General features: G+C 38.5%; 1 protein-coding gene across 1 annotated transcript; it reads left to right on the forward strand.

Moving 5' to 3' along the window:
• The first annotated feature begins 50 nt into the window (after positions 1 to 50).
• Positions 51 to 24975, forward strand: Hmmr (hyaluronan mediated motility receptor). Its single transcript, XM_021626858.2, has 19 exons — positions 51 to 163; positions 3396 to 3494; positions 4076 to 4155; positions 5471 to 5518; positions 6986 to 7174; positions 8479 to 8565; positions 8656 to 8756; positions 13614 to 13688; positions 14047 to 14222; positions 14610 to 14758; positions 16023 to 16237; positions 18913 to 19029; positions 19587 to 19733; positions 20108 to 20254; positions 20573 to 20725; positions 20824 to 20923; positions 21408 to 21584; positions 23310 to 23472; positions 24197 to 24975. Exons 1-19 carry the CDS (start codon positions 118 to 120, stop codon positions 24214 to 24216), a joined length of 2289 nt encoding a protein of 762 aa, XP_021482533.1. The 5' UTR covers positions 51 to 117; the 3' UTR covers positions 24217 to 24975.
• The last annotated feature ends 1823 nt before the right edge of the window (positions 24976 to 26798 follow it).

Consider the following 26798-nt stretch of genomic DNA (forward strand, 5'->3'; position numbering starts at 1 on the left):
CTTCAGGTTTTCTGATTGGCTGACGCGGGGGAAGTCGGGGTAAATTTGAATCCAGGCGAGCAGACAGTTGCAGAGGTGGTTGTTTGCTTTCACGTCGGTCTGGACCCGGGTGTCAGAATGTCTTTTCCTAAGGCGCCCCTGAAAAGATTCAATGACCCGTCGGGTGCGTACGGTGCCGGAGCAGGGTGGGAAGGGGATGCCCGGGATGCCCCCTCTTTTCCTCAATCGTCCGGAAGCCAGATCAGGGCTGGGGTGCTGTCTGTTTCCCTTCAGATTCACGCGAGTGAACTCAGTCCCTCCCCCACACAGCCAGCCTGCAGGCGTGAAATTCTCCCAGGAAGCCGTCAGCACCGTGGAGAAACTACAGCCTGTTGCGGGGTGGGGGGCAGGGGAGGAGGTTGGGAGTTGGCAGGTATTACGTACTTTTTTAAAAAAAAATGTTACTTTCGTGATGATGATCTTTTTTGTCATTATGTACAAGTGTAAAAGCATGAAGACTGAGTAATTAGTTAAGTAATGACAGCTGTCCTAGGGTTTCTTTTTCCACTCTTGAAACCATCCTTAAGAAATACTCAGTTATTTTAAAGATGAAACACTATAACTTGATTTGTAGACGGCATAGTAATTTTAGTGTAGATGGTGGTACTGTCCAAAAGGTTAGAATAAAGTAACTTTTACACACTCCTCTAATCCCAGCATTTGGGAGGCAGGAGGATCTCTGTGAGTTCTAAGCCAGCCTGGTCTACAAAATGAGATCCAGGACAGCCAGGGCTACACACAGAGAAACCCTGTCTCAAAACAAAAGAAAGAAAGAGAGAAAGGGAGAAAGGGAGAGAAAGAGAGAGAGAGACAGAAAAGAAAAGAAATAAATCGATGTTTCCAGGCCCAGTGGCCTGTGCTGCAGTTTTTATAAACTGTTATAAAATTAAATTGTTATAAAATTAAATTGACAGAATTTAATTGACAACCTCCTATGGATACAACCTGTGCTCTTAACCACTGTGGTGTATGCGCACAGTAACTAGGAGCCTTGGATAGTGATAGATGCTAACTGTACAACTGTAAGGTCAGGAACGTAGGCTTTGAGCAGCCAGATGACCAAAGTACTCCAAAGGCCATTCTATGTCCTCTGTAATATATTGTGTTAGTAGTCAGTACTCCATCTTTTGATTTCTGTCAACAGCACTGTATGCACAAGGTCATGTGAATGATTCGATTAATCCAGCTCAAGGGCAGCACCCTTCCCAAGATTTTCAAATAATTTAGGTTCTACAGAGGAGGGAAGACTGTTGTTTTTGTTTTGAGAGAGGGTTTCATGTAGTCCAGGCTAGCCTTGAGCTCCAGCTGCTACCTCCCAAGGACTGACACTTAAGAGAACTGCACCACCACACATGGCTCAGCTGCTGTTTGGTTTTAAGGAGCAATAGTTAAGGCTGACAGTTTCAAGAGTAACGTTTGCCAGATGTTGTGTGTCAGTAGAGGCAGCTTCTAATCCCATAATCTTCAAATCCTTTCCCCCCCCCATCTCAAGGAAACTTAAGTATCCCGGGAAAAAAGGAAGGGTTCTAATGTTTTGTGTTCACTGTGTTCTCCATATTTCTGCAAAGTATCTGGCACAGTATTTTCTGTAGCTTGTCAGACACAGTTGGCTAATTACAAAAGCATAGTCCATCCCACATCTCAAACAAGTTTGTTTTCTATACTGCTTAACACAACCATGAGCTAAATACTGGAGCCTTAGAAGCTGCTCTCTAATTGAAGCAGTTTTGTCTGGTGTGGAGATGGAATAAATAAATCCTTAAGAAACCATAAGTTATTTGTTAGGAAAGATAGAAGGTGCTATGAGAATTTTCTGATTTTGGGACTCTGATAAAGCTAGAGGTAATATCTAGATTGAGTTCTGGAATGTAAATGAGAACTGGCTGAACAAAATTGGAAGTCGACTATAAACTCTAAATGGCTGACTAGAAAATATGAAAATCTGGCCGTTTGAAGGCTTTATTTAATGTAATAAAATCCTCATCTGGCCCATTATGTTATTAGCTGATTTCATTGTATTAAGTGAGAAAAAATTTATGTCTAAAAAATTCAAACCTATGTGGACCCCAAAGAGATGAAATGGGTACATTTAAAAGTGCCTTCCAATAGTCAACATTCCTTAGCTGCCCCTGTGCTGTCACTTGGCCGATTTTCAGTGTTCAAGGCTAGGTCTACATGCATAAGAAAGCCAGGAACATACTTGTATAAAGCACATAGGCTCTTGTATTTGCTTTATAAAATGACAAAATTCTGAGGTCCAAAATTGTATTCATCCCACCTGCTTCTTTTCTTGTGGCTAACATGAAATGGGAGAGAGTGTCTTTCTCAGTCAGCCTGGCTTTGACTGCACTGACAAGCTCTTATCGATGCCGCTGTTTTCCATTCAAAATATAGAAAACAGGCTTATTCTTCTTTACTCTCTGCTTCTAAGAGATGCTTCTGTGGAAAAACTTGAGTAATACAGTTTTCAATTTGACAAGGTTAAAAAAAAAAAAACAACTTTGAAGCATTTTGAATGGTAGTACCCTAATCTTATCACCTGGCACGTACTTTGAAAGAGGAAAATGTGCTAGATAAAAGGAAGGCCCAGTGAGGCTAGATGTCATGCTGCATGTGATCTAAGCACCCTGGAAGCTGGTGGGGAGAGGATCATGGAGTCAAGACAAGCCTGGAGTGTGCAGTGAGTTCAGGGTGAGCCTGAGCTACATAGTGGAGCTCTGTGAAGGGAGACCAAGACAGGGAAGAAAGAATATTAAGTAAAGGAATCATGGTCTATCTGGAACAATTTATAATAATTCATCAACAATGATTGACAGTAGACTCAGACTGTCAGCATTTGCATTCCCATGTGTGTGGGGTGGAGTGGAAGAGTTTATTTGGCTTGCAGGTTAGAATCTATTCTCAAGGAAACCAAGGCAGAGACTGAACGAAGCAAAGATGGAGTTCTGCTTACTGGCTTGCTTTGCTTGGCATGCTTTGTTATGCAACCCAGGACCACCAGTCCAGGGGTAGACTACCGGCAGGCCCATCTGATGAAAGTTCCTCAATTACTTCCTCTTCCAATGTGTATAACCCAATGGCTCTCAGCCTTTCAGGCCCAATGACCCTTTCACAGGAATCACATATTATATACATTATAATTCATGACAGTAACATAATAACAGTTACAAAATTGTAATGGAAATAGTTTATGGTTGAGGGTAACCACAACATGAACTATATATTAAGCATTAGAGAGCTTGAAAACCACTGGTTTAACTTAAGATCATAGATACTTATCATAGGCATTGCTAATATGATAATAGTATTAATAAAATAAGATTAAGTGATACCTTGCTATTTTGTGTTTTCTGTAGGTTGTGCTCCATCTCCAGGTGCTTATGATGTTAAAACTTCAGAAGTATCTAAAGGACCAGTGTCTTTTCAGAAATCACAAAGATTTAAAAACCAAAGAGGTAATGGGTCATTAAACAGTGGTCAAACAGCCTTATAACCTAACATGATAGACAACACTATTAGAATTTTAAAATGCTTTTGCCTAGAGTTTAATGGTCCGGGGTATGTTTTAATATCCTTTTTTGGTATATTTGTGAAGGAATCGAGTACAGAATGATGTGTATCACAAGGGAAATTAAACAAGATATTTACAGATAGTTTCCCTTTTGATAATTGCTTATTCTTTCTGTCAGAATATGGGACGATGAAGAAAGGGAGTGGAGAGCTAACTCGGTACTTCGAGCACATACTGCTCCTGCAGAGGACCTGAGTTGGGTTACCACATAAACTTGTATATGTGTCTGTTTGGTGCACATAGCCCCAAACAGACACATACACAAGTTTATGTTTTTGAAAATAAATATCAGGAAGGTTGTAGGTCTATAACGAATAATTGTGCAAATAATGATTTGAAATGTACAATCTAAAAGAAAGCTTACCATGCTTCAATTACTATCTGCAGTGAGAAGTTTGGAAATTTCATTGTATTTGGTTAAAACATGTAAATATCGATGGTTATGTAGATTTATTTTTCTTGCAGAATCTCTACAAAATCCTCACATTGACAAAGATTCTACCTTGCTTGCTTCCACTAAAAAAGCAAAGACTTTGGTGTCAAAGGTGAGATCCACTTGTAAGACAACTGTTATATTCATTCCATCACTAACTGTCTAACTGCAAGATACTGTATTTGATCAAAATGGCTAAGTGTGAAATCAAATTTATAAGTAAGCTGGCCTAGAAAGTTCGCTGCACAGGAGTAGTCATTGTTCTTCAGGAGATCTGGCTTCAGGTCCCAGCACCAGGAGCTGCAGTTAAAAATCTATTAATTAATGAAATAAGTATCATTAGAATTCTATCAGGTTTTACGTTCTGCCTATGTTGTTAGTAAGTCTCTTTAAATGTGCTTTTAGTTCACAGTTACAAAGCCAATTCTTAGCTGGGCATGGTGGCACACACCTAAAATCCTAGTACTCGAAGGCGGAGGCAGGCAGGTTTCTGTGAGTTTGAGACCAGCCCAGTCTACAAAGCCAGTACATGACAGCCAAGGCTACACAGAGAAACCCTGTCTCCAAGGGGGGAAGCCATTTTTTTAAATTATAGATATAAATCTGATAATTACATAAGGTTTTACAAACATGCCGTGCTTTTTTTTTTTATTATCACATTGGAATTGCTATATTTTGTTTGTTGTTTGCTTGTCTGCTTTTTTGTGAGGAAGGATAAGTATTGGTGAAAAAAAGAGAAAAATAAAAATGTCAGTGACTAACAGGAGGTTACTCAAACTGTTGAGCAGTTGTAGATTAAATTCTTCATAACAGAGCTGACAATGGTGGCATAGGCCTCTGATGTTATAGCACTTGAGTAGTAGAGTAAGGACTAGGGGTTCAAGACTTTAAGCCCAGCCTTGGCTACATAGAGTGCTCAAGGCTAGCCTGAGTTGCATGAGACCTGGCCACGGAAAGTTAAAAAAAAAAAAGAGCAAAACAAAAAGCTAATATTTCATGACCCTCTACAGTGTTTAAGATAGACATGAAGGTGAGTGTATTGTGCACGATTTCAGTCCCAGCACTTGAAAGTTGTATTGTGAATTCAAGGCCAGTATTTCCTACAAAGTGAGATGTCTTAAAAGACTAAAAATTGGGGGCTAAAGAAATAGATCAGTGTTTGCTCTTTCAGAGGACCAACGTTCGTTTCCTAGTGGAGATTGACAACAGTTTATAAGTCCAGTTCCAGAGGATTCAGTGCTCATCTCTGGCTTTTGCAGTTAACAGGCGTGGACATGGTCCACAGACATACATTCAGGCAAAATACACATACATGTGAATTCGTTTTTTTAATTTGGAAAAGAACCAAAAATAAATAGTCAGATATCAGATTGAGCTGTGATATTTGTGGCGTGTAAATTCATAATTGTCCTTTGACTTTTAAACAGAAGGAGCCTCAGAAGAATGATAAAGATTTGAAGAGATTAGAAAAAGAGGTAAGCCACACTTTCAATTTACGGGAAATAAACATTCATATCAGAACCTCTAGGGAATGGTTCCCGGCTCGTCACTTGTCTCTCACTGTATTGCTGACTGTCTCTCCTGAGGCTCCATGGCAGTGAGGGTGTTGTAGATTCTTACACTTGTAGTGATTGGCTGAGTTACGTTGCTGATGAGTGTGTGGCAGTGCCAAAGTTAAGACTAATCATCTGCATCAGATTGTAGGTTGGCGAGCTTACCCACCACCACCCCCTTTTTTTAGCACTGGTGTGTGGTATACATACATACTTGTATATATGCATGTTCACATGTGCATAGATGCATAGATGTGGGTGTCAGTATCATCTTCGGTTGCTCCTGACCTTGAAGTATTGAAGCAGAGTGTCACAGAGCCGGAGCTCGCCATTTCAGCTCGTCTGCCCAGCTAGCTTGCTCCAGAGAGCTCCTGTTTCTACCTGAAGTGCTGGGATTAAAAGAGGGCCATAGCACCTGGCTGGCGTTTACATGGATCTGGGACCTTTAAACTCTAATCCTCATGTTTGAGCAGCAAGTCCTTTACACACTGAGTCGGCTCCATAGCCATCCCCAGACATGTTGAATATGTTGTTTCTTTTTGTTTATGTTTACTGTTGACAAATATTAGCCTCTTTTGCTGCTGTTGTTCAACTAGTAGAAACAACAAAACTGGCTTCTCACTGCTGTCTAGGAAATTCTACTTCTCACTCTGCTTTCTTGAATTAAACATTTAGCACTACAAGCTGTAATTTAAATTTGTGTAATTAGGACCAAAGAAAATGAGAATTCTTACAACTTTTAAGTGATTAAATAGAGCTATCTTATACTTGTGAGTTTATGGCAATTAAAAATCATTGTGTTTTGGTGGTGTTTGTGTTTCTCTATGTTATCTGTCTCTGTGCAGATGTTTGAGACAGAATCTCAATATGTAGCTCCCACTGGCCTGGCAGAGCAGTTTAGCTTGAATATCACAGAGATCCGCCTGCTTCCACCTCTCAAATGCTAACTATTCTATATTTATACATATTTTTAAAATGTGTCATAAGGCCCATGGCAGCTCCGTATTCAAGTGGGTACCCTAGTAAGGGGAACAGGGACTGTCTCTGACATGAACTCAGTGACTGGCTCTTGATTACCTCCCTCTGAGGGAAGGGAGGCAGTCTTACCAGGCCACAGAGGAAGACAATGCAGTCAGTCCTAGTGAGACCTGATAGGCTAGGGTCACATGGAAAGGGAAGAGGACCACTCCCCATCAGTGGACTTGGGGAGGGGCCTACAGCTAGGATACAACGTGAATAAACTGTAAAAAATTTTTTAAAAAAAGATGTGTCATAAAGTAAATATTCAAGTAGCAAGTAAAGTAAGAATATCTGAACACATTATCAAAATGTAGGTTTCCTGTCTTCTGGTACCAGTAAGATCAATCCTATCAATTTTTTTTTCCCCAGATTCGTGTTCTTTTGCAAGAGCGAGGTGCTCAGGACAAACGCATCCAAGATATGGAATCTGAGTTGGAGAAGATAGAAGCAAAGCTAAATGCATCAGTCAGAGAGAAAACGTCTCTCTCTGCAAGTAATGCTTCCCTGGAAAAAAGGCTTATTGAACTAACCAGAGCCAATGAGCTACTAAAATCTAAGGTAGTTGAACCTCGTGACGACTCAAAATTGAATGGTTATTAAGCAAGCGCCTTCACATTCAAATTGTTTGGCAGTTTAAGCTTGTGAAAACAGCAGGTGTAGTTGCAGCTCTTTATTCACTTACAGTGCAGGTGTAGAAGTTCGTGTCTTCACTGGTTAGGCCGGAACGGTTCTGAATAGCATGTAGTAGGCAGGGGCAAGCCATTAGTCTAACTGTGACTATTACATTAACTACATTATTATATTAACTACTTTAAATCGCAGCCTACTTCTGTAGGATTATTTGTACATTTAAAAAAGTTATTATTAAAGGGCTTGGCATATAATGGGTTAAATAAAAAGCAGCTTTTTGTCTTGATATTTGCTATTTTCTCACCCCTTGACACACCTCAGTAAATATGACCATCAACAACTATTACAGAATTTACATTTTGAAGTCACTTTTACAGTCTTCTCTTGAAAAAAAAGCCATAATGCCACATAGAAGTAATACGATACTCAGAAGCGGAGGCAAAGGATTATAGGTGTGAGGCCAGCCTATGACAAAATCATGTCTCAAAAAGCAAAACAAAAAAACACTCTTCTAAGGGTTTTCAGGGAATGTAGTAGGAAATAATGAACCAAATGTGCTTAATGCCTATGTTTATAAGTAAATAACATGGTAATAGATACTAGAGAATATAATATGGTTTTATTAACCACTGGGAGAAATAGAAGAGACAGCAAGTCACTGTTGAGTTGAATTCATCATTTATTCAGGGCCTGTATTAGGCTTTGATGTAGGGAGTACATGCTCTTTATGTAGGGAGTAAAAAGTGTATTAGAGCCCAAGCGAGATTCTGACCTAGAAGACCCGGACTAGGCCCCACATGCTGCATACTGCAGGTGTCCCAGCCAAGGCTGGTTTAGCAAACATGGTTCCACAAGTCGTTCTGGGGTTTGTCTTCAACCTTGCAGTGATCTTTCCAGCATATAACAGTAACTGGCCACTTAGACTGTATCAAAATAGGCTAGAAAATCAAGGAAGAAAGAAAATAGTGCTGGCATACAGTCAGTACTTATGGTCAAAGCTGTTTTCTCTGCCAAAGTATATTACACGTGATAGCTCCAGTGACAGGCACATTAGTCAGCATTTAAGGAATTCTTGTGTTTTTGAGACAAGACCTTAGGAAACCCAAGCTATTCTTGACCTCTTGCCTTTATCTCTGCAATGCAAATATACAGGCATCTTATGCCACAATCAGCCTTAAGTAATTATATATGATTTAGCAGAAAACATCTGAATTTTTATTTGTTTGTTGTAGTTTTCTGAAGATGGTCACCAAAAGAATATGAGAACTCTAAGCCTAGAACTGATGAAACTTAGAAATAAAAGAGAAACAAGGATGAGGGTGAGTGATACATCTGGTGTGTATCCTGTCTGTTGACTCTGGGGACCTAAGAGTTGCTCATTTCCTAATGTAGCTATCTCTGTTGTGCAGAGTATGATGGCTAAACATGAAGGCATGGAGCTGAAACTGCAGGCCACTCAGAGAGACCTTGTAGAGTCTCAGGGGAAAATTGAACAACTGGAAGAAAAACTGTAAGTGGCAAAAGGAAAAAAATTGTTAAGTGTGATGATTTCTTGTTCTTTTTCCTTTACTTAACTGTTCTATCAAACTGTGCCTATTAATAATAAAACTGCAATATTTTAATGTACATACACGTTGCTTAATGAGGACATATGGGTCTTCTCATTTCCTTTAGTGAAAACAGCCTAGCCTTTTGAATTGTTATACAAAACTCAATCCACTCACCTTACTGTAGCACACCAACTTCTATATTAGAACTCATTGACCAAACGTTACCATTGATGAACCATTCCCATGCTGGCCTTCCCCTGTTTTTCCCAGCTTCAGTAACCAGTGTTCTATGATAATCAAATTTTTTTTTTAATTCCAAAATTTTATAGGATTTGTCTTTCTGTCCCTCCCTTATTTCACTTGACATAATGAACTCTAGTTCCATCCATTATGTCACAAAGTTCATTTTCTATACACTTATATACTATTCCTTTGTGTATCTTTGATACAGTTTCCTTTTCCATTCATCTCTTGTATAGATGTCTGGTTTCTGTTACATGGCTCTTGTAAGTAGTGCTGGGGCTAGGACAGGAAGGTGGCCATGACTCCTGTATAGTGATTTTGTTTCTTTTAGCTGTCTACACACAAGTAGGATTGTTGATCTTATGGTAGTTTGTAGAGGTATTTTAATTCAGAACATGGCTGCTCTGGCAAGAGATCACATCCAAAGACCTTGTAGGTCTATGTGATCCTTCTGGGATACAGACATGCCTTTAATCTAGGAGACAAAAGCAAGCAGATCTAAGTTCAAAGCCAGCCTGGTATAGAGCAAGAAAAACATAGGTCAAGGCTTGGTGATACACGCCTTTAATCCCAAACTGTGAAAGTGAATTAGTTTGTAGAAGGAAGCACCCATGTTTGAAAGTGATGTTTAATTGAGTGGCAGAAATAAAGACGAATCAGAGAAAGATATGACAGAATAGGATATTCCCAACTCTTACTAAGGGAAGCTACTTTTAAGGGGCAATGCAGAGAGAAAGAGAGAGATTTACAGAGAGAGGTTGATTGAGAGAACAAGCTAGACACAGGTGAAGACAGAACAAGCCAGAGAATGAGGAGCCAGAAGATTAAAAGACATTGCTGGAGTTAGCTTGAAGCCAAGCAAAGCAATTCAGGGTCTGAGAGAGAAGCCAGATAGAAAAAGTCAGCTGGGAGAGGAGTTTGAGCCAGAACAGCTGAGTTGAACCAGCCAGCTGTGAGCTCATAAAGAACAAGAAAGGGTGAGCTTATTAAGCAGTAAGTTTCAGAGGCTGAAAACATCCTAGGCCTAGGTTAGATTGTACAGAGGCTAGAAGCTTCCAGGACTTGGGCTAGGTTGACAGACAGAAGCAAAAAGCCTCTGAGAAAACAACTGAAACAGGCAAAATAAAAGTTCACTCATTTTACAGTAGTTTATTTTCAGTTTTAATTTTCTTTTATGAAAAACTTATATTCTGTTTTCCATAATTTTCCAAATTACTTTCACCAGTGTACAAGGGTTCCTTTTCCTCCATATCCTTATCAGCACTTGTTAACTTCAGTCTTTTTTTAAAAGATCTATTTATTTATCTTTGTGTGTATTTTGCCTGTATCTGCACCATATGCAGTCCTGTTGCACAGGACCATAGCAACTCTTATAAAGAGAAACATTTAATTGGGGCTGGCTTACAGTGCAGAGGTTTAGTCCATTATCATCATGGCGGGATGCACGGCAGCATGCAGGCAGACGTGGCCCTGGAGAAGGAGCTGAGAGTGCTACGTCTGGGTCTTCAAGCAGCAGCAGGGGACTGCTACCCTAGGCCTAACAACCTTGTAAGACCTCAAAGCCCACCTCCACAGCGACATACTTCCTTTGACAAGGCCACACTTAATAATGCCACTCCATGTGAGCCAAGCATTCAAACACAGGTGGGGCCATTACTAATTCAAACCACCACAGGATCAAAACTTCATTAGAGATATACTTTGCAAATATTTTCTCCAATTCTATAGGTTATTTCATCATACAGACAGTTACTTCCAGAATGTTTCTAGTTTGATATAATTACATTTATCTATTTTGCGTTTACTTTTTCTGCCCTGGGGGTTTTGAGACACGCACACAAGCCAGTTGTCCTTTCCAGCTCCAGTGCCCTGAAGTATTAATCCTGGAAATGTGCTACTAGTATAACTATGTGAGTGTAAAGGGTATAACCTGTTTTGAGTTGACTTTGGAAGCTGATGGGTGATAGGGGCCTACTTTCATTTTTCTGCACATGGATTCAGTGTCCCCAGCACCAATAGTGAGGGTTCTCTTGTCTCCACTGCTTGTGCCTTAGGTGTGCTTGTTGCTGTTAATATACCTAACAGTCTTGTTTTCACTCCAACACAGTGTCTTCATTATAGTAGCTTTGTACTATATAAAATCATGTAGTGTAATCACTTGGGTTGCCCTTTTTTGCTCAAGGTGTTGTTTGGTTATATGGTTTTTCATTATTTTGTAATTTCATACAAATTGTAGATTTATTTCTTGCTTTGTGAAAAGTATCTTTGTCTTGTTAGAGGTTGCATTGAATTTGTAGGTTACTTTGAGGAGTACGGACATTGTAACAATATTGATTTTTTTTCCCATCTATAAAGAATTATTTATATCCTCTTTAAGTTGTTACATCATTATTTTATAATTTTCATTATGGAAAATGATCACCTTTGTTGTCTTTTGAATGGCACATGTCCCAAACATACAAGCTCATGTTTTTAACCTGTTCTTAGTTGGTCATGCTGTTGGGAGGCTGTGGAACCTTTAGCAGGTTGGGTAGAACTAAAGAAAATAGGCCTCTGAGGATGGATCCTTAGAAACTTTAAAACAAACCAAAAGAATTGCAAGGGATCAGTGAAAAGAACCAGGTATACTGATGCAGCATTTCTGAGGTGGAGGCAGGAGCATAAGAGGTCAGTCAGTCTTGACTACCGAGTGAGCTTTTTTCAGTCTCCATTTTGTTCATTTCTACTCAGATTTTTATTATTTCCTTTTATTAATTTAAGGCTGCAGTAGGTTGTTAAACAATTATTTATTTTTCTTTCTCTGAAAGCTTTTATTTACTAAGACTTTACTCAATACTTTTTTTATTGCCTTTCTTAACCTCTTAAGTGACAGTTAACTCCTAATCATTTCCAAATATTATGCATGTTACCTTTTATTACTTTCATGCATCACCAGTTTTGATGAACAGGAAATAACCTAAAGAACATGTTTGCATCATTATGTTGAAGTCGTTGTCTAATCCAAACTGAGGCACTGGTATAGGAAGATAAGATTAATGTCCAATTATAGCCCTGTAAAAAATACTGAGCTCATATGTCCTCATATGACATAGGTTGTGAAAACATTAACCAGACTAAAAACATTTCCTCCCCTCAGAATGCTGCCTTTGTAATCTTGAAATATTCCCTGACCCTAGACTATTTTCTGTCTTTTATAAATTTCTATTTAGGGAAAGTTTATCATGATTCAGAGTACGGAAATCATTCACCATAATTCATATATACTGTCATGTGTATTATAATTTATTTTATTTTCATTGCTTAGCTTAATTTTACTATATGACTTTCTCAGTTTATTAGTATTCTTGATCATTTGAGATTTTTGTTTTGTTTTTTGACAACAGAGTAAGATAGGTATGAATATGCTGTATGTGTTTGTGAGCATATGTGTTTATAGTTCTTTAGTAAGCATTTAGGAGTAGGGATTCTCAGACCAGAAAAATGCATATTAAATACTTTTTCAAGCTCAGAGTTAAGAGCTGGGAGATGGCTCAGAGAACGACATGCCTGCCGTATAAACCAGAGGACCTGTATTTAGATCCCTTGTACCCACATAAAATGTGCCCGGGGGCATGTATCTCTAACATCATGGTGAGCAGAGACAGGCAGATGGCTGGCCACCAGCTGATCAACCAGTATAACCAGAGCAATGAGCTCTACATTGAGGGACTCTGAACCCGAAAATAAGGTTAAGTGTAACAGATTAGGCCATCTGATCTTGACTTCTGGCCTCCATGAGCACACACTGCACACAAAACAAGTCTCACACCACTTACAGACTCCCACATGCATACACATGTGTATCTGTACCTGCACTACTCATACAGAGACATATCTGCAGATACACCACATGCACACAGAGCTGTGTTGCTTTATAACTCTTCAGCAAAGTGTGGTCCTTGGAGTTCTGTATTCATAGTGTTTGATATTACTGCTCTATTTCAGCCTTTCTGATGCTATGCTAATTTGCCATTTGTCATTTGTTCCTGTTTGAAACAAGGTCCAGTGTCTCAAGTCTTCAGAGTTCAGATCCTCCTGCTTTCCAAGTTGCTGGGATTTACAAGGCTGTACAACTTGGCGATAATTTATTATTTTAACTTTTGTTAATGTTGAATGCTGTTATGTACGTTTATAGACCTTATATATTTTCTATTATTGAAGTGTCTTATTTAAATCTCATTCATTCCTCAAACTCTTGAAGATCCTAAATCACATAAGCAATTGAACACCATAGAGCCTGGAACAAAAGTTTCTTGGCATACAAAATATGCTTTGGGTTGGTAAGGAAAGTAGGAAACCTGTCATTTCTAATGTATACTGTGGTTCTTATCATAACTCTTCCAACAGAGTATCTTTGGAAAGCCTTTTCATGTGAAGAAAATTTAGTCTCCTATGTTGATCTACGTTGTTAATCTGAAAAAAAAAAATCACATGTAATTATAGGTAAAAATTTGACCTCAAGAGTTACCTTGCCTGACATAAATAAGTGAAGTATTTACTTCTTTTTTCTGTTTTGTTTTGTTTTGTTTTTTCAGTGTTTCCATAGAGAAAGAAAAGATCGATGAAAAATCTGAAACAGAAAAACTCTTAGAATACATTGAAGAAATTAGGTAATATAAATAGTTTTAAAATTACCTTCCAGGCTGGGGAGATGGCGGTTAGTGGGACTGGCTGCTCCTCCAGAAGACCCATTTCAGTACTGCATACATGTGGTACACAAACATGCATGCAGGCAACATACTCATATACATTGAGTAAATGAATGATTACAATAAAAGATTAATCAATAAAATAAACTTTGCTGATTGGGAATATAACTTTCTTGATAGAACAAGATAGTTGGGTATGGGAAGCCCTGGGCTCAGTGTCAGCTGTTTTGTATATGCAAAACAAAAGCACCTCATTTTGCTGAACACGTTTCGCAAGTACCTGAAGAGGAATTCTCTTCAACATATTTTTGTAATGCAGCTGTGCAGCTGATCAAGTGGACAAATACAAATTTGATATTGCCCAGTTAGAAGAAGATATGAAAGAGAAGGATCGTGAGATTTTATGTCTTAAGCAATCTCTTGAGGAAAACATTACATTTTCTAAGCAAATAGAAGACCTGACTGTTAAATGTCAACTGCTTGAGAGAGAAAGAGGTACTGTGCTATTTCTATCACTTTGCAAAGGCTTTTGGATACTGTCTATGAAAGCAACATTTTTCATAATTCTGTGAATAACAACAACAACAAAATCCATGTGCTTTATTTGAGAAGTTGTAGGATGTTTTCTATTATTTCAATACATTGTATTCTGTGATTGAAAAGAAAGACTTGTATTGGTTGCTGGCTTCTAGTCTGGGAAGCCGTTTGTAATTGGTGCAAACTCGAAGCTAGCATATCTGTGTTGTGTATATCTGTAATTGTCCCCCTCTTTGGAAATGCTTGATCTGTGTACTGTGCTGAAGCAAAGGGATAAATGACTGCGGGAGCTAAGTCCCTTATCACTAGTGTTTAGTTATGGAAGTTCCATGCTCTCCTTTACAGAAGACCTTGCCAACAAAGCTAGAGAAAGGGCTGAAAGTCTCAGTGCTGAGATACAGGTTGTCACACAGAAGCTGGTTCTGGAAAAAGAAGAATATGAAAAGCTACAACAAAAAGAATTGCACATCCAGTCACTTCTGCAGCAAGAGAAGGTAACTTACTACATTTATTTTTGTTTTGTAGAAAGACAATTTATTTATATCATTTTTCTTAATGTCAAAAAACATTCAGGTATATACTTTGATTGTTTAGCCACAGATAATGGTAAACGTTTATAATAAGTAGATGACATAGGTATTTAAAGAGAGTGTCTAACAATAGAAAAACAAGTTTGAAAATACAGGTACAGGGGCTAGAGAGAAGGCTCAGCAGTTAGGAGCACTCACTAGCTGCTCTTCCAGAGGACCCAGGTTTAATTCCCAGCACCCACATGGCAGTTCACAACTGTCTGTAATTTCAGTTCCATGGGATTCAACATTCTCACACAGATAAATATGCAAACAAAATACCAATGGATATAAAATAAAAATAAATTGAAAAAAAAAAAAGAACCACAGGTTACATAACGATCTTACAATATCAGTGAGAAAAAAACCCACTAAAAAATACAAACAAAAAAAATGTGATCGTGCGATAGAGGTAAACAATTCTAAGTGAAATTCAGTCAACTTGTAAAGATCTCCCTATGACAGTCAACGGATAGAGATTTTCATTAATAAGATGTCCAAAATCTGAGCCATTTCAGTGTGACGCTTTGGTGAAGGTTGAATCAACAGCAATGACCATGCACGCGTGTGATATATTTTGGGGCAACAGACAATAAAAGGGGTTCAGTAGGTTAATATTAATATACATTGACCTAAAAAGAGCTCAACTTTTTATGAATTTAAAATCTGTATATATACAAAATATATAACAAAGCCCCCCCCCAAAGAGTATATATGTACAAAAACATATGGGCAATATGTATTCTAAACCAAGTTACCTCTGAGAAGGAAAATGAGATTGGGATAAGGACTAATGAAAATTAATACTTAAAATCTAGAATTATTTTTCTCATTGATGTCTTATTATAAAACTTTGATATATGTATCTTACAACTTAAACATTTTATGTAATATTGGGATCATAATATACTTTTTACCATATGTGTAGAATATTGAAGTATATATAATTATAAGCCAATTTTAAAGCAGTTATAAAGATGGTTTTACACTAAAAATGTCAGAAATTACATTTTCCAGTGTTAAATTATAACATATAAACGGGAAAATGAGTATGGTGTCTATATTTATTGCATTTCCTTTAAGCTTTCTAATTTAGTTTCCATACTTTACTATCTGTATTGCATTCCTGTCTCTGTGAAGGTTTGTGGTGTCATGCCAGGTAATTTTGTGGGTACCTGTCTGAATGCAGGAACTGTCCGCCAGTCTTCAGCAGCAGCTCTCCTCTTTTCAAGAGGAAATGACTTCAGAGAAGAATGTCTTTAGAGAGGAGTTAAAGCTTGCCCTGGACGAGTTGGATGAGGTACAGCAGAAGGAGGAGCAGAACGAGAGGCTGGTTAAGCAGCTGGAAGAGGAAAGGAAGTCAACTGCAGAGCAGCTGAACCGGCTCGAGGAACTTCTGAGAGAGTGTGTACTATTAATGTGTCTTGTCTTTACGTAGGACTTAAGGGCTTCCAGCATGTTCTCTCAGAATTCCCAAGTCACCATGTATATGCATGGAGGTGGCATTATCTTACAAGATAAGGAAGAGATACAGAGAAAGACATGGCAAGAATATGTATATGCTTACAGATGTACACACGTGTTTGTGAGCAGATATGGCAGTCAGAGTAGAAAGTTACCTGGCACACTTTTAATCCCAGGACCCAAGAGGTTAAAGCAAGAGGATGATGAGTTTGAGGTTAGTCTGGATTGCAAATTGAATTCAAGAAATCCAGACTATAATAGTGAGCCTTTGTCTGAGAGAAAAAAAAAAAAAAAAAACTTTCTCTAAAGCTAAAGACTTATTTATGTGCGTTACTACATTTTCTAAAAGCTGTTAGATATCAGCATGAAAACAATCTATTTTATATTTGAAAACATCTAAGCCTTTTGTCTTTGTAAATGTCCTTAAGAGAATACAAACACTTCATTAGTGTGTGTGTGTGCACGCATGCACGTGGAGGTCAGAGGACCACTTTCAGGAGTTGCTTCTCTTCTCACCATGTGGGATCCTCAGAGTGCAACTCAGATCCCGGTTGACAAGTGCCTTTACTCCCTCAGCAGTCTTGCTTCAGAAGTAGCCATCAGAAGGCAGGTTAGAGTGGCTCATAGATTTAACTCCAGCCCTTCAGAGGCCAAGGCAAGAAGACCGCAGTGAGCACGAGGACAGCCTGAGTGGTAGAATAGAATGCTCCCTCAGAGAATAATAAAGGCAGAAGTAAAACAGTCAGACCTGGCTGGCCAACATTCAAAACAACATTCTTATTAGAAGTAGAAAAAGTAATATCTCACAGTTTTATATCAATTTCCTATTACTTCAGTCCTATTATTACTTTCTTCTCCAGCATATGCATTAAAGTTAAAATTGACAATTTTATAATTGAGAAACTGATAGTTTTTATTATTTGCCTAAAAATTGTTTTTAGCCAGGTATGGTGGCACACCTTTAATCCCAGCACTTGGGAGGCAGAGGCAGGTGAAATCTAGGACAGAGTAACCCTGTCTCGAAAATCCAATATGTGTGTGTGTGTGTGTGTGTGTGTGTGTGTGTGTGTGTGTGTGTATAAATAACAAAATGTGTATTTTTAATTTATTAATGTTATTGTGAGGTGGCTATATGAGGTGTATGTGTGTGAGTACAGGCAAAGGAAGAGATCAGGACAAATTTCAGGAGTCAGTCCTCTCTACCAGATCAGACACAGGTCGACAGGCTGCATAGCAAAGGCTTTTATCTGGCCCTTGCAATTTGATTCTTGAATTTAAACTACAAATTAGTTTCTCATTAAGTTCTTGAAATATCCTCATGGAAGCGAGGTGCTGTGGATGGGATTTGAATGTGAGGTATTCTTTGGTGTCTCACGCCCACTCCTGTTGAGAAGTTAATAATTTCTTCTGGGATTTTTGTGCTTGGTGACAGAGAGGCACTGCAGTATTTGTGTTCCTCCATACTGGGGCAGTAGTACAAAGGTGTTATTATGGGGATTGTTCTTCATTGCATCTGATTTGGGGGAAGAGGAACCTGAAGAAGTTGAGAATCATTCACTCTAGCAAAAAGAATTCTGATTATCCAAGCTCTTTACTTGTTAGCTGTGTGACCCCAGGGGAACAGGTTTGATGTGTTCATATTCTCCTTCACTTAGGTGCTCTATGAGATGTTGTTTCTAGTCTTTGCAAGGCTAGACATTTTAGGTTCAGATTAAAAAACAAGAACTGAAAGTCATTCTTCTAAGGGATAAGGAAAAATATTTTTATTACAAACCATTTAGTGGCATTTGATGGTTTCTGCTGTAGCTGTTCTTATTGTGCAGTGAGCTTGCTCCTCAGTTGTCTTAATTTGAGTGCTCGCTTAGGATTCTGTATAGTTTATTTTTACCTCACCATAGTCTCTAAGAGGCCTTTCATAGGCTCTTATGCACATCTAAACACATAAAAGCATCTTAATAATATGCAGTGTTTAAAAACTACTTGAGACTTGTAGTATACATTTAGAAAATGACTTAAAACCTATTTTGTTACTATACAAAACTGCTCATCAAGATTTTGTCAAGGTTGGATGTCTGCGATCCTCTCACTTGTATGTTGAGATGGGAGGAGCCTGAGTTCAAGGCCAGCGTGGCCTAAATAGCAGGATATTTCTCAAAAAGAAAAAAAAAAATGAGTAACAGCATATGTGGAATTATCATATAATCAGAATTTCCATACTTACTCTACCTTATAAAAGGTTTTAATGTGAAGTGTCTTTAACTATGTGTACTTTCCATAATGTGTTTCAATATACAGAATTAAACTCCAGTAAAGTGCTTTTAGCTGGTGTTGCATTCAGTCTTTAGACCTGACAACTCTGTAGATTGGCTTTACAGATTACTGTTTGGTTTTCATTGTTTTTTCTCCTGAATTAGCTACATACTGCAGGAGACCTGAAAAGAAATCCCATAGAAAGTAGATATAGATGAAACCAGTAAACAACTTAGTAAAACTGTCATACAATGAGATTAAGTCATAAATGTGTATTTTTAAACGAATACAGCAGTTATGGCAAAGGAGCACATGTGATAATATGGTGCACAGTGTCTGATCTTTAGAAATTGCCCTTTTCTTAGGAAAGAAGCTGAACTGGAAAAGAGTAATGCTGCTCACGCACATGCCACCTTGATTGTGCAGGAGAGGCACAGTGACACAGTGCAAAATCTTAGAGACGTCATCGCTCAATTGGAAAGGTATTTTTCTTTGTAGTGCCCACTGTTGAATATGTGGATGGGGAGAAATGTTTTCCCACCGAAATTTATGAGCAGAGCAGTCCAATGGAGGATGACTGCTATTAGCTTTAAATTCCATCACGGGCAGTCACTGTCATCTAGTAATCTTCCTATACTACAAAGCCAGTCCAGCACAGCCAAGACTACACAGAAGAAACCCTGTCTTGAACCCCCCCCCCCACCCCCCGCCCAAAAAAAAAAAAGTTCAAGGGGGCTGTAGAAATGGCTTTCTTGGTGTTTGAGACCCAGGTTCAGTTTCCAGTACCCACACAGTGGCGCAGCCACTTGTAACTCCAGTTCCAGGATATCAAATGTTATCTTCTGGACCCTTGGGCACTGTACACATATGGTTCACAGATGGACACGCATAAACAATGTTACGTAAACTCATTACCCAGGGTACTGAATTTATATTCATGTAAGTGCATGAGGTTTTTTTCTGCAGAGAAGTATATAAAAATCAAAGCTTTGTCATGTATATGGTAATAAAAAGTATTAACTGCTTTCTTTTTAATAAGCTGTAAAGCATCAACGCTTAAAGAAATAGAGGATCTTAAGCTGGAGAACTTGACTCTACAGGAAAAAGTAGCCATGGCTGAAAAAAGTATAGAAGATGCTCAGCAACAGATATTGGCAGCTGAGAGTACAAATCAAGAGTATGCAAGGTGAGTAACACAAACGCATCATCAGAAAAAAATGACGAATTTCATTGGTTTTCTCTTATTTTGAGATAGAGTCTCACTATGAAGTCACTATTAGCCATCTACACGGTGCCTCAGCCACCTGTAACTCCAGTTCCAGTATCAAAAATTATCTTCTCGATCCTTGGGTACTGCACACGTATGGTTCACAAACATACGTGCAGGCTAGACACGCATAAACAGACAATGTCATGTAAACTCATTACTCAGAGAACTAGTTTATATTCATGTAAGTGCATGAATATAGTGTAAGTTTTTTCTGCAGAGAAGTATATAAAAATCAAAGCTTTGTCATGTATATGGTAGTAAAAAGTATTAACTGCTTTCTTTTTATTAAGTTATAAAGCATCAACACTTAAAGAAATAGAAGATCTTAAGCTGGAGAACTTGACTCTACAGGAAAAAGTAGCCATGGCTGAAAAAAGTGTAGAAGATGCTCAGCAACAGATATTGGCAGCTGAGAGTACAAATCAAGAGTATGCAAGGTGAGTAACACAAACGCATCAGTCAGAAGAAAATGACAATTTTCATTGGGTTTTTTTTGAGACAGGATCTCACTATGTCTTACTATATTGACTTGGCTGGAACCTGTGTAGAGCACACTGGCTTTAAATGGAGATCTTGCTGACTCTGCCTCCCATGTGCTGCAATTAAAGTCCAGTCCCACACCCAGTTAGAATTACAATTTTTAAGAATTTTCTTCTGTTGGCTTTTGTGGTGTTTTTGTTTGTTTTCCAAAAGAAGGGGGTATAAATTAAAATGACTGCCAAATGTTTAGTGGATTCTTCTTTCTCAAATCTAAGGATGCTTCTAGATTTGCAGAACAGATCAACACTGAAAGAAACAGAAATTAAAGAAATCACATCTTCATTTCTTGAGAAAATTACTGATTTGCAAAATCAACTCAGACAACAAGATGAAGACTTTAGGAAGCAACTCAAAGAGGAAGAAGCAAGGTAACTCAGGCTTGACAGTGAGTGAGTGAGATGTTAGTTTTTTCTAACAAATTGACAAAATGAAATTTAAATTTTTAAAATTTAATTTTCCCATGCAGAAAAACAGAGAAAGAAAATGCAGTGACAGAATTAACCATGGAAAATGATAAATGGCGTCTCCTTTACGAAGAACTATATAACAAAACTAAACCTTTTCAGGTTCGTTGCTTATAATTAAACTTGTGAACTGGAGAGATAGATGGCCCTGCCATTAAGATACTACCTTACTACCTGCTCTTCCAGAGGGCGCAGGTTCAGTTCCCAGCACCCACATGGTGGCTCTCTCCTGGCTGTGACTCCAGTTCCAGGCTATCCTCTGTGTGAAAAAGTGAGAATAGTGCTTGTATTGTTTTTATGTTTTTATGCTTTATGTGAGATTAGTAAGATTTGAAAGTGTAGGTCAGGCCTGTCATAAATGCTTATAGTGCTGGTGTGAGGCAGGAGCAGAAGGGTGCACAAGTCTTCTGGTTTGTTTCCAGACAGGGTTGTAGGCTTGGCTGTCCTGGAACTCTGTAGACCAGGCTGGCCTCGAACTCACAGAGATCCACCTCCCTTTGCATCCCAATTGCTGGGATTAAAGGAGTCCTCCACCACCACCCAGTGGGTGCACAAGTAGAAAAATATGTTTTGTTTTGTTTTCTAGCAACAACTGGATGCTTTTGAAGCAGAGAAGCAAGCATTGTTGAATGAACATGGTGCAACTCAGGAACAGCTAAATAAAATCAGAGACTCGTATGCAGAGCTACTGGGTCACCAGAATCTAAAGCAAAAAATCAAGCATGTTGTGAAATTGAAAGATGAAAACAGTCAACTGAAATCGGTTTGTAAAATTGTATTCAGATATACTAAAAGCCAAAAAAGTTGAACAATTTGTAGAGGAGAATTCATCTGAGAATTTGTGGGCTTATTTAGTGTTGACCAGATAAGTATTATTTTACTTAGTATTAGAAATGGCTACGATAATTGGGAAACTGTATAAAGTTTTACACATTCATTTGGGTTTACAAAATACCCATTCATTTTTGTAAATGCCATGAAGATAAACAGTATTCAAAAAAGTAATTATTTAATTTTTGTCCTTCTAGAAGGTTAATTAATTTGTATTTTATTTTGGGATACAAAACAATGAGTTACATTACCTGACCCTATGGGTATCTATTATATGTTGATTTTGATTCTTCCTGGTATATACCCAGGAGCTATAAGCTGGATCATGTAGTGGTTTTAATTTGCGTTTTTTAAGAACTTGATATAGACCAGTATACGTCCTGGTGATTAAAAGGTGACAGTTCTACCCTCAGTATAAGCCCATGGCCCTCAAAAGTGTCAAAGCAAGTTTTGAGATTTGATGAGAAAGCAGTTCCATTGATGAATGGGTCAGCAAAGAGGAAATCTGTTCTGTTACTGTGCAATTGAGAGGACAGTGTTTCAGAGCCATCTTGGGAAGGAACCTATTATTTAAAACTAAACGACCTGGAAGGCCTAAGAATAAGAAACAATCCCAAGTCAGGGTACCTGAAGGTAGCCTGCCACAACTCCAAAGGTAGCCCTGGGATGCAATTCCCCACAAGCCATAGCACAGACAGTCGAGGGCTCAGCTCAGGCAGTGAAGTGATGGGGAAAGTAGCTCTGAGCCTAAGATCAGTGGGTGTTGGATCTTTGCAGCTTCCTGTCTGCTATTAAGTTCTGTAGAGTCTGAAGGTCCAGTGATGGACTTGACCTCCTGTGAAATTTGTTGTGACTCCAGGAGGCCAGTCTCACCTCTGACTCTGTAGTATTTCCATTGGACAGACTCTGAGCTAGTGTTCTGGCACAGGACTGGGGCAGGTAATCCTCTCTTAGTGGCACCCTTGGTGCTGTGGTTCTCAGTGATTGCAGAAAGAAGGTGAGAGATAGCCTCAATTTCTCTCAGCTTTGCATCTCCTTAGAGTCACTGTTATAAACCAGGGCAAGGATGATCAGTGTTTCCAGCACTGCACAAGTGTGGCTGAGCAAGAGAAATCTTGTACTCTTAATATATTTGCCCAAGAACATCACCTCAGGAAGTATGAGCTGCTGGCAAAATGGGCTCATCCTAGATAGGCTTTGGGAGTCGGGGAAAAGGAAAGCCTGTGTTCTTGTGTGGTTTCTAGAGGGGAGGGAAGGAGCTCTTTGGTTTCAAATGCCAGACAAGCTTTTGTGGGTCTTTTTGAATAGCTGTTTCTTTCCTTATTGTGCTTTTAGGACCATTTCCAGAGGGAGAACATAATTGCTTGCCTTTTTATACTGTCCCTGCCACAGATTATAATGCTGGCAAACCAAAAGTTGATTTGAGGGCAATATATTTGTACCTCAATTTTGATCAGAAAAGTACACTTCTAACTATAGAAGGACAAGAAAATTTAAAATAATTTGTTTACTTTGCTAGATCTGTTCCAAATCAGTCTTAGTGAGTAGTTATTTTTGCCATTAGCTTTGATGCATAAACAACTTTTGGAATATGTCTACAAAAACAATAACACATTTTATCACTGTGTGCTTTAGTGATTATATTTTTCTTATACAGGAAGTGTCAAAACTCCGATCTCAGCTTTTTAAAAGGAAGCAAAATGAGCTCAGACTTCAGGGAGAATTAAATAAAGCTCTGGGCATCAAACACTTTGACCCTTCTAAGGCTTTTCATCATGAATCTAAAGAGAACTTTCCCCTTAAGACTCCATTAAAAGAAGGTAAAAACAAAACAACAACAAAAAACTAGTATATTTATGCACTTGTCATTCTCTCTCTTCTTTCACAGCAGCTGGTGACTTAAAAACTTTTTTATAAACTATGAAACTGCTGATATCTTCTAATATAGAAGAAATTTTCACTGAGTTGATGTATTCAATGCCATTTCCTCCTCCCTTACTCTGCTTCTGTATGTCAAGATTCCCTGTCCTTCAAGCCCTATTCAGATTACGTCTTCCTGAAAGTCTTTCATTGCTCCAATCAGCAGCTCTTCTGTCTCTGAACTGCATATCTCTTTTGCCCAAGGCTAATCCTTCTTTAGAACTCACTTTGTGACCTAAGTGTATCTTAGATCCATAATTTTTTACATTTCAATTTTAGAGAAACTTTTTCTTGGCAGATACTTTGTATAAGTATATATATTATATTTGTGCATATGATATGTGTATATATTCATATGATATGATATATATGTATATTATATGTGTGTTTTATATATGTTATAATTATTGTACAGAATGTAAAATTGCTTCTCCTGTCTTTAAGAAAATAGGTCTGGTTTTAGTTTGTAATGACTTAGGAATTTGATTTTGTTGGTTCTTAAGGATTTGAATCTAGGCCCTTGAACATGCTAGGCAAGTGTTGTACCTCAGCTACATCCACAGCCTGGCCCATCGGGTAGCAGTTTAATATAAAATACTTACAACTCTGTTGTACTCTTTTCAGGTAACACAAATTGCTGCTGAATTCAGATGTAACATCAAGGATCATGGAAGTATACGTCTGAAATACCAATTGAAGATTATTTTCTTTATTATTCTTGATATTGTGTTTATAGTATATATTATATAATGTATTTAATTTCAACTGCCTATTTTTAGGTATATGAAAGGAAATTCAGCATTTGTTATCAAAATGTCTTGATTGTAGAGTTCTTTCTACTCTGGTAAAGAGTGGAAAGGCTAAAGCACTTTGGCTTGCCCTTGTTTTTGCAATGATTTACTGATCATGCTCACTCTGGCCTCTGTCATCCATCTTCTTTTCACTCCAAACAGAAATAAGGGCACCCTAAACTCCACAGTAACCTTGGTTATTTGTTTTCTTCTTTTTTTAATCAAAGTCACTGGATTATTTTAATTATTTCTAAATTCTTTGGCTCTATTCCAGTTGTAAATTAAAACATATAACGGCCTATAAACTTATATTTTTTTTGGAGATTACCCTGCTAATTTTTAGATACATTGGAAATCTAAAATTTTGGGGGTGGGAGTGTTGTGAGACAGGGTTTCTCTCTTTAGCCCAGGCTGTCCTAGAACTCTAGACTAGGCTGTCCTTGAATTCAGAGATCTGCCTGTCCCTGTCTCTTAATTGATAGGATTAAAAGCAAGCACACCACGCCCAGGCTCAAGGAAATCTGAAAAACTTTACATATTAAGATTTTTAGAGAATTTGTCATCTGCATAGCCTCTGAGTGTATGTGGAATATAAAATAAAGTCATATAGAAACTCATACGCAGCCAGTGATTTAATTTTTATTTAATGAAGTTGCAGCATTGCTTCTGTTTAAGATGTAATTAATCATATCTACCTCCATGCTAACTTGTCCCAAGAATCATAAATGATATTTTTTATTTATTTCTTTTAAAGGTTTATTTATGCCAGGTTTAGTGGAACACACCATTAATCCTAGCACTCTGGAGGCAGAGGCAGATGGATGAGATTGAGGTTAACCTGGTCTACATACTAAGTCCCAGGCCAGCTAAGACTATATTTTTACATTGAAGCTTTAGTCATTCTTCTTCTAATATTCCATAGAGATTTAATAGCTTTTAATCATAGTGACTATACACAGGGAAAACAGAATATTCAGATTTTTTGTGGACTACTGGCTTAGTAATAACTTATCTACAAAGTATTTGTGGGGCTGAAGATCAGGCTCAATGATTAGGAGTGCTTACACCACAGTCATAAGGACCAGAATTTGTGTTCTAGGACCCAGTTAACAAGCAAGCATATGGAACATGCCTGACAACCCAGGTCTGAGACAGGATGCGACAGGAAAATCACTAGGACTCATTGGCTTCTGGCCTAGTCACAAAGACATCAACTCCAGGATCAGGGAAGGGCCCTACCACAAAGGATGGAGAGTGATAGAGGATCACACCTGATTGCCCCCACCACCACACACACACACACACACACACACACACACACACATACACATATATACACACACACCGGTTATAGAACTAATTCTTTGGCTTATTTAGGTTAAGTGAAATTTTGGTACGGTTCCTGTCCTGACTCATGAGCAAATAACCAACTACCTAAGTCTATGTAGTTATGTGGTCACACTATTCTGATTGCTCTTTGGTTCCACTGTCCTTTGTGAAAACCAAATCTTGCGTTTGGCAGTTGATTTTTATCCCTTAGCCCTGGCATCCTGAGATCTTTTATTCCCATTGATTTTAACTTTGCAAATTCAGTGGCTACTGCTCTCAATTTGAGGTCTGGCCTCCAGAGGAGATTGATTATGGAACTCTGTAAAGGATCCCGGGATACTTGAAGTGTCCAGTCTCCTGGAGACCATGTATTCAAGTTTGTGGTATAGAGGGGAGATGGAATCCTTTGAAGTTGGCCTAGTGGAAATAAATGAGGATCCTGAGGGCATAACATTTGTGGTTGTTTGAATGAAAATGGACCCCATAAGGTCATGTATTTGAATACTTGGTCACCAGTTGGTGGAATTGTTGGGGAAGGGTTAGGTGTGTTACTGGGGGTGGGTTTGAGGCTTCAAGAGCCCTTGCTATTCCCAGTATCCCAGGTGTCTCCTGGCTGTCCCACAAAGTAAAGCTGAATGGCTTGCTTACACACATTGCGAGGAGTTATATTTGTACCTATCAAGGCACAGTTCTGTGTGCAGATGAGAAATTGCTGTGATTTCTGCTCCTATGTTGAAGCAAAATGTCTGGTAAAAGGCTTCTCTTGAATGGCACTTCTTTGCCTCCTTTTAAACCCTAGAGTGGACTGAGCGGGTAATAGAAAAGAAGAGGATGCTGGCAAAGGCAACAGTGACAGTGGCAATAGCGTCAGGACAGCAGCACAAGAATCAGAACAGCCAACATAGCACATATCAGAAGTGATGAGAAGGGTTGCAAAGCACTGAGAAAGGCTGGAGTGAGGCCTCCGTGATTAAGCGCACCAGCTGCTCTTCCAGAGGACCAGAGTTCAATTTCCACCACCTGCGTGGCAGCTAACACCTGTCTAGCTCTAGTTCCAGGGGATCGCATGGTCCTTTCTGACTTTCACAGGCACTGCACACATGTTG

The sequence above is a fragment of the Meriones unguiculatus genome, chromosome 11 (genome assembly GCF_030254825.1).
Source record: "Meriones unguiculatus strain TT.TT164.6M chromosome 11, Bangor_MerUng_6.1, whole genome shotgun sequence".
NCBI classification, from domain to species: domain Eukaryota; kingdom Metazoa; phylum Chordata; class Mammalia; order Rodentia; family Muridae; genus Meriones; species Meriones unguiculatus.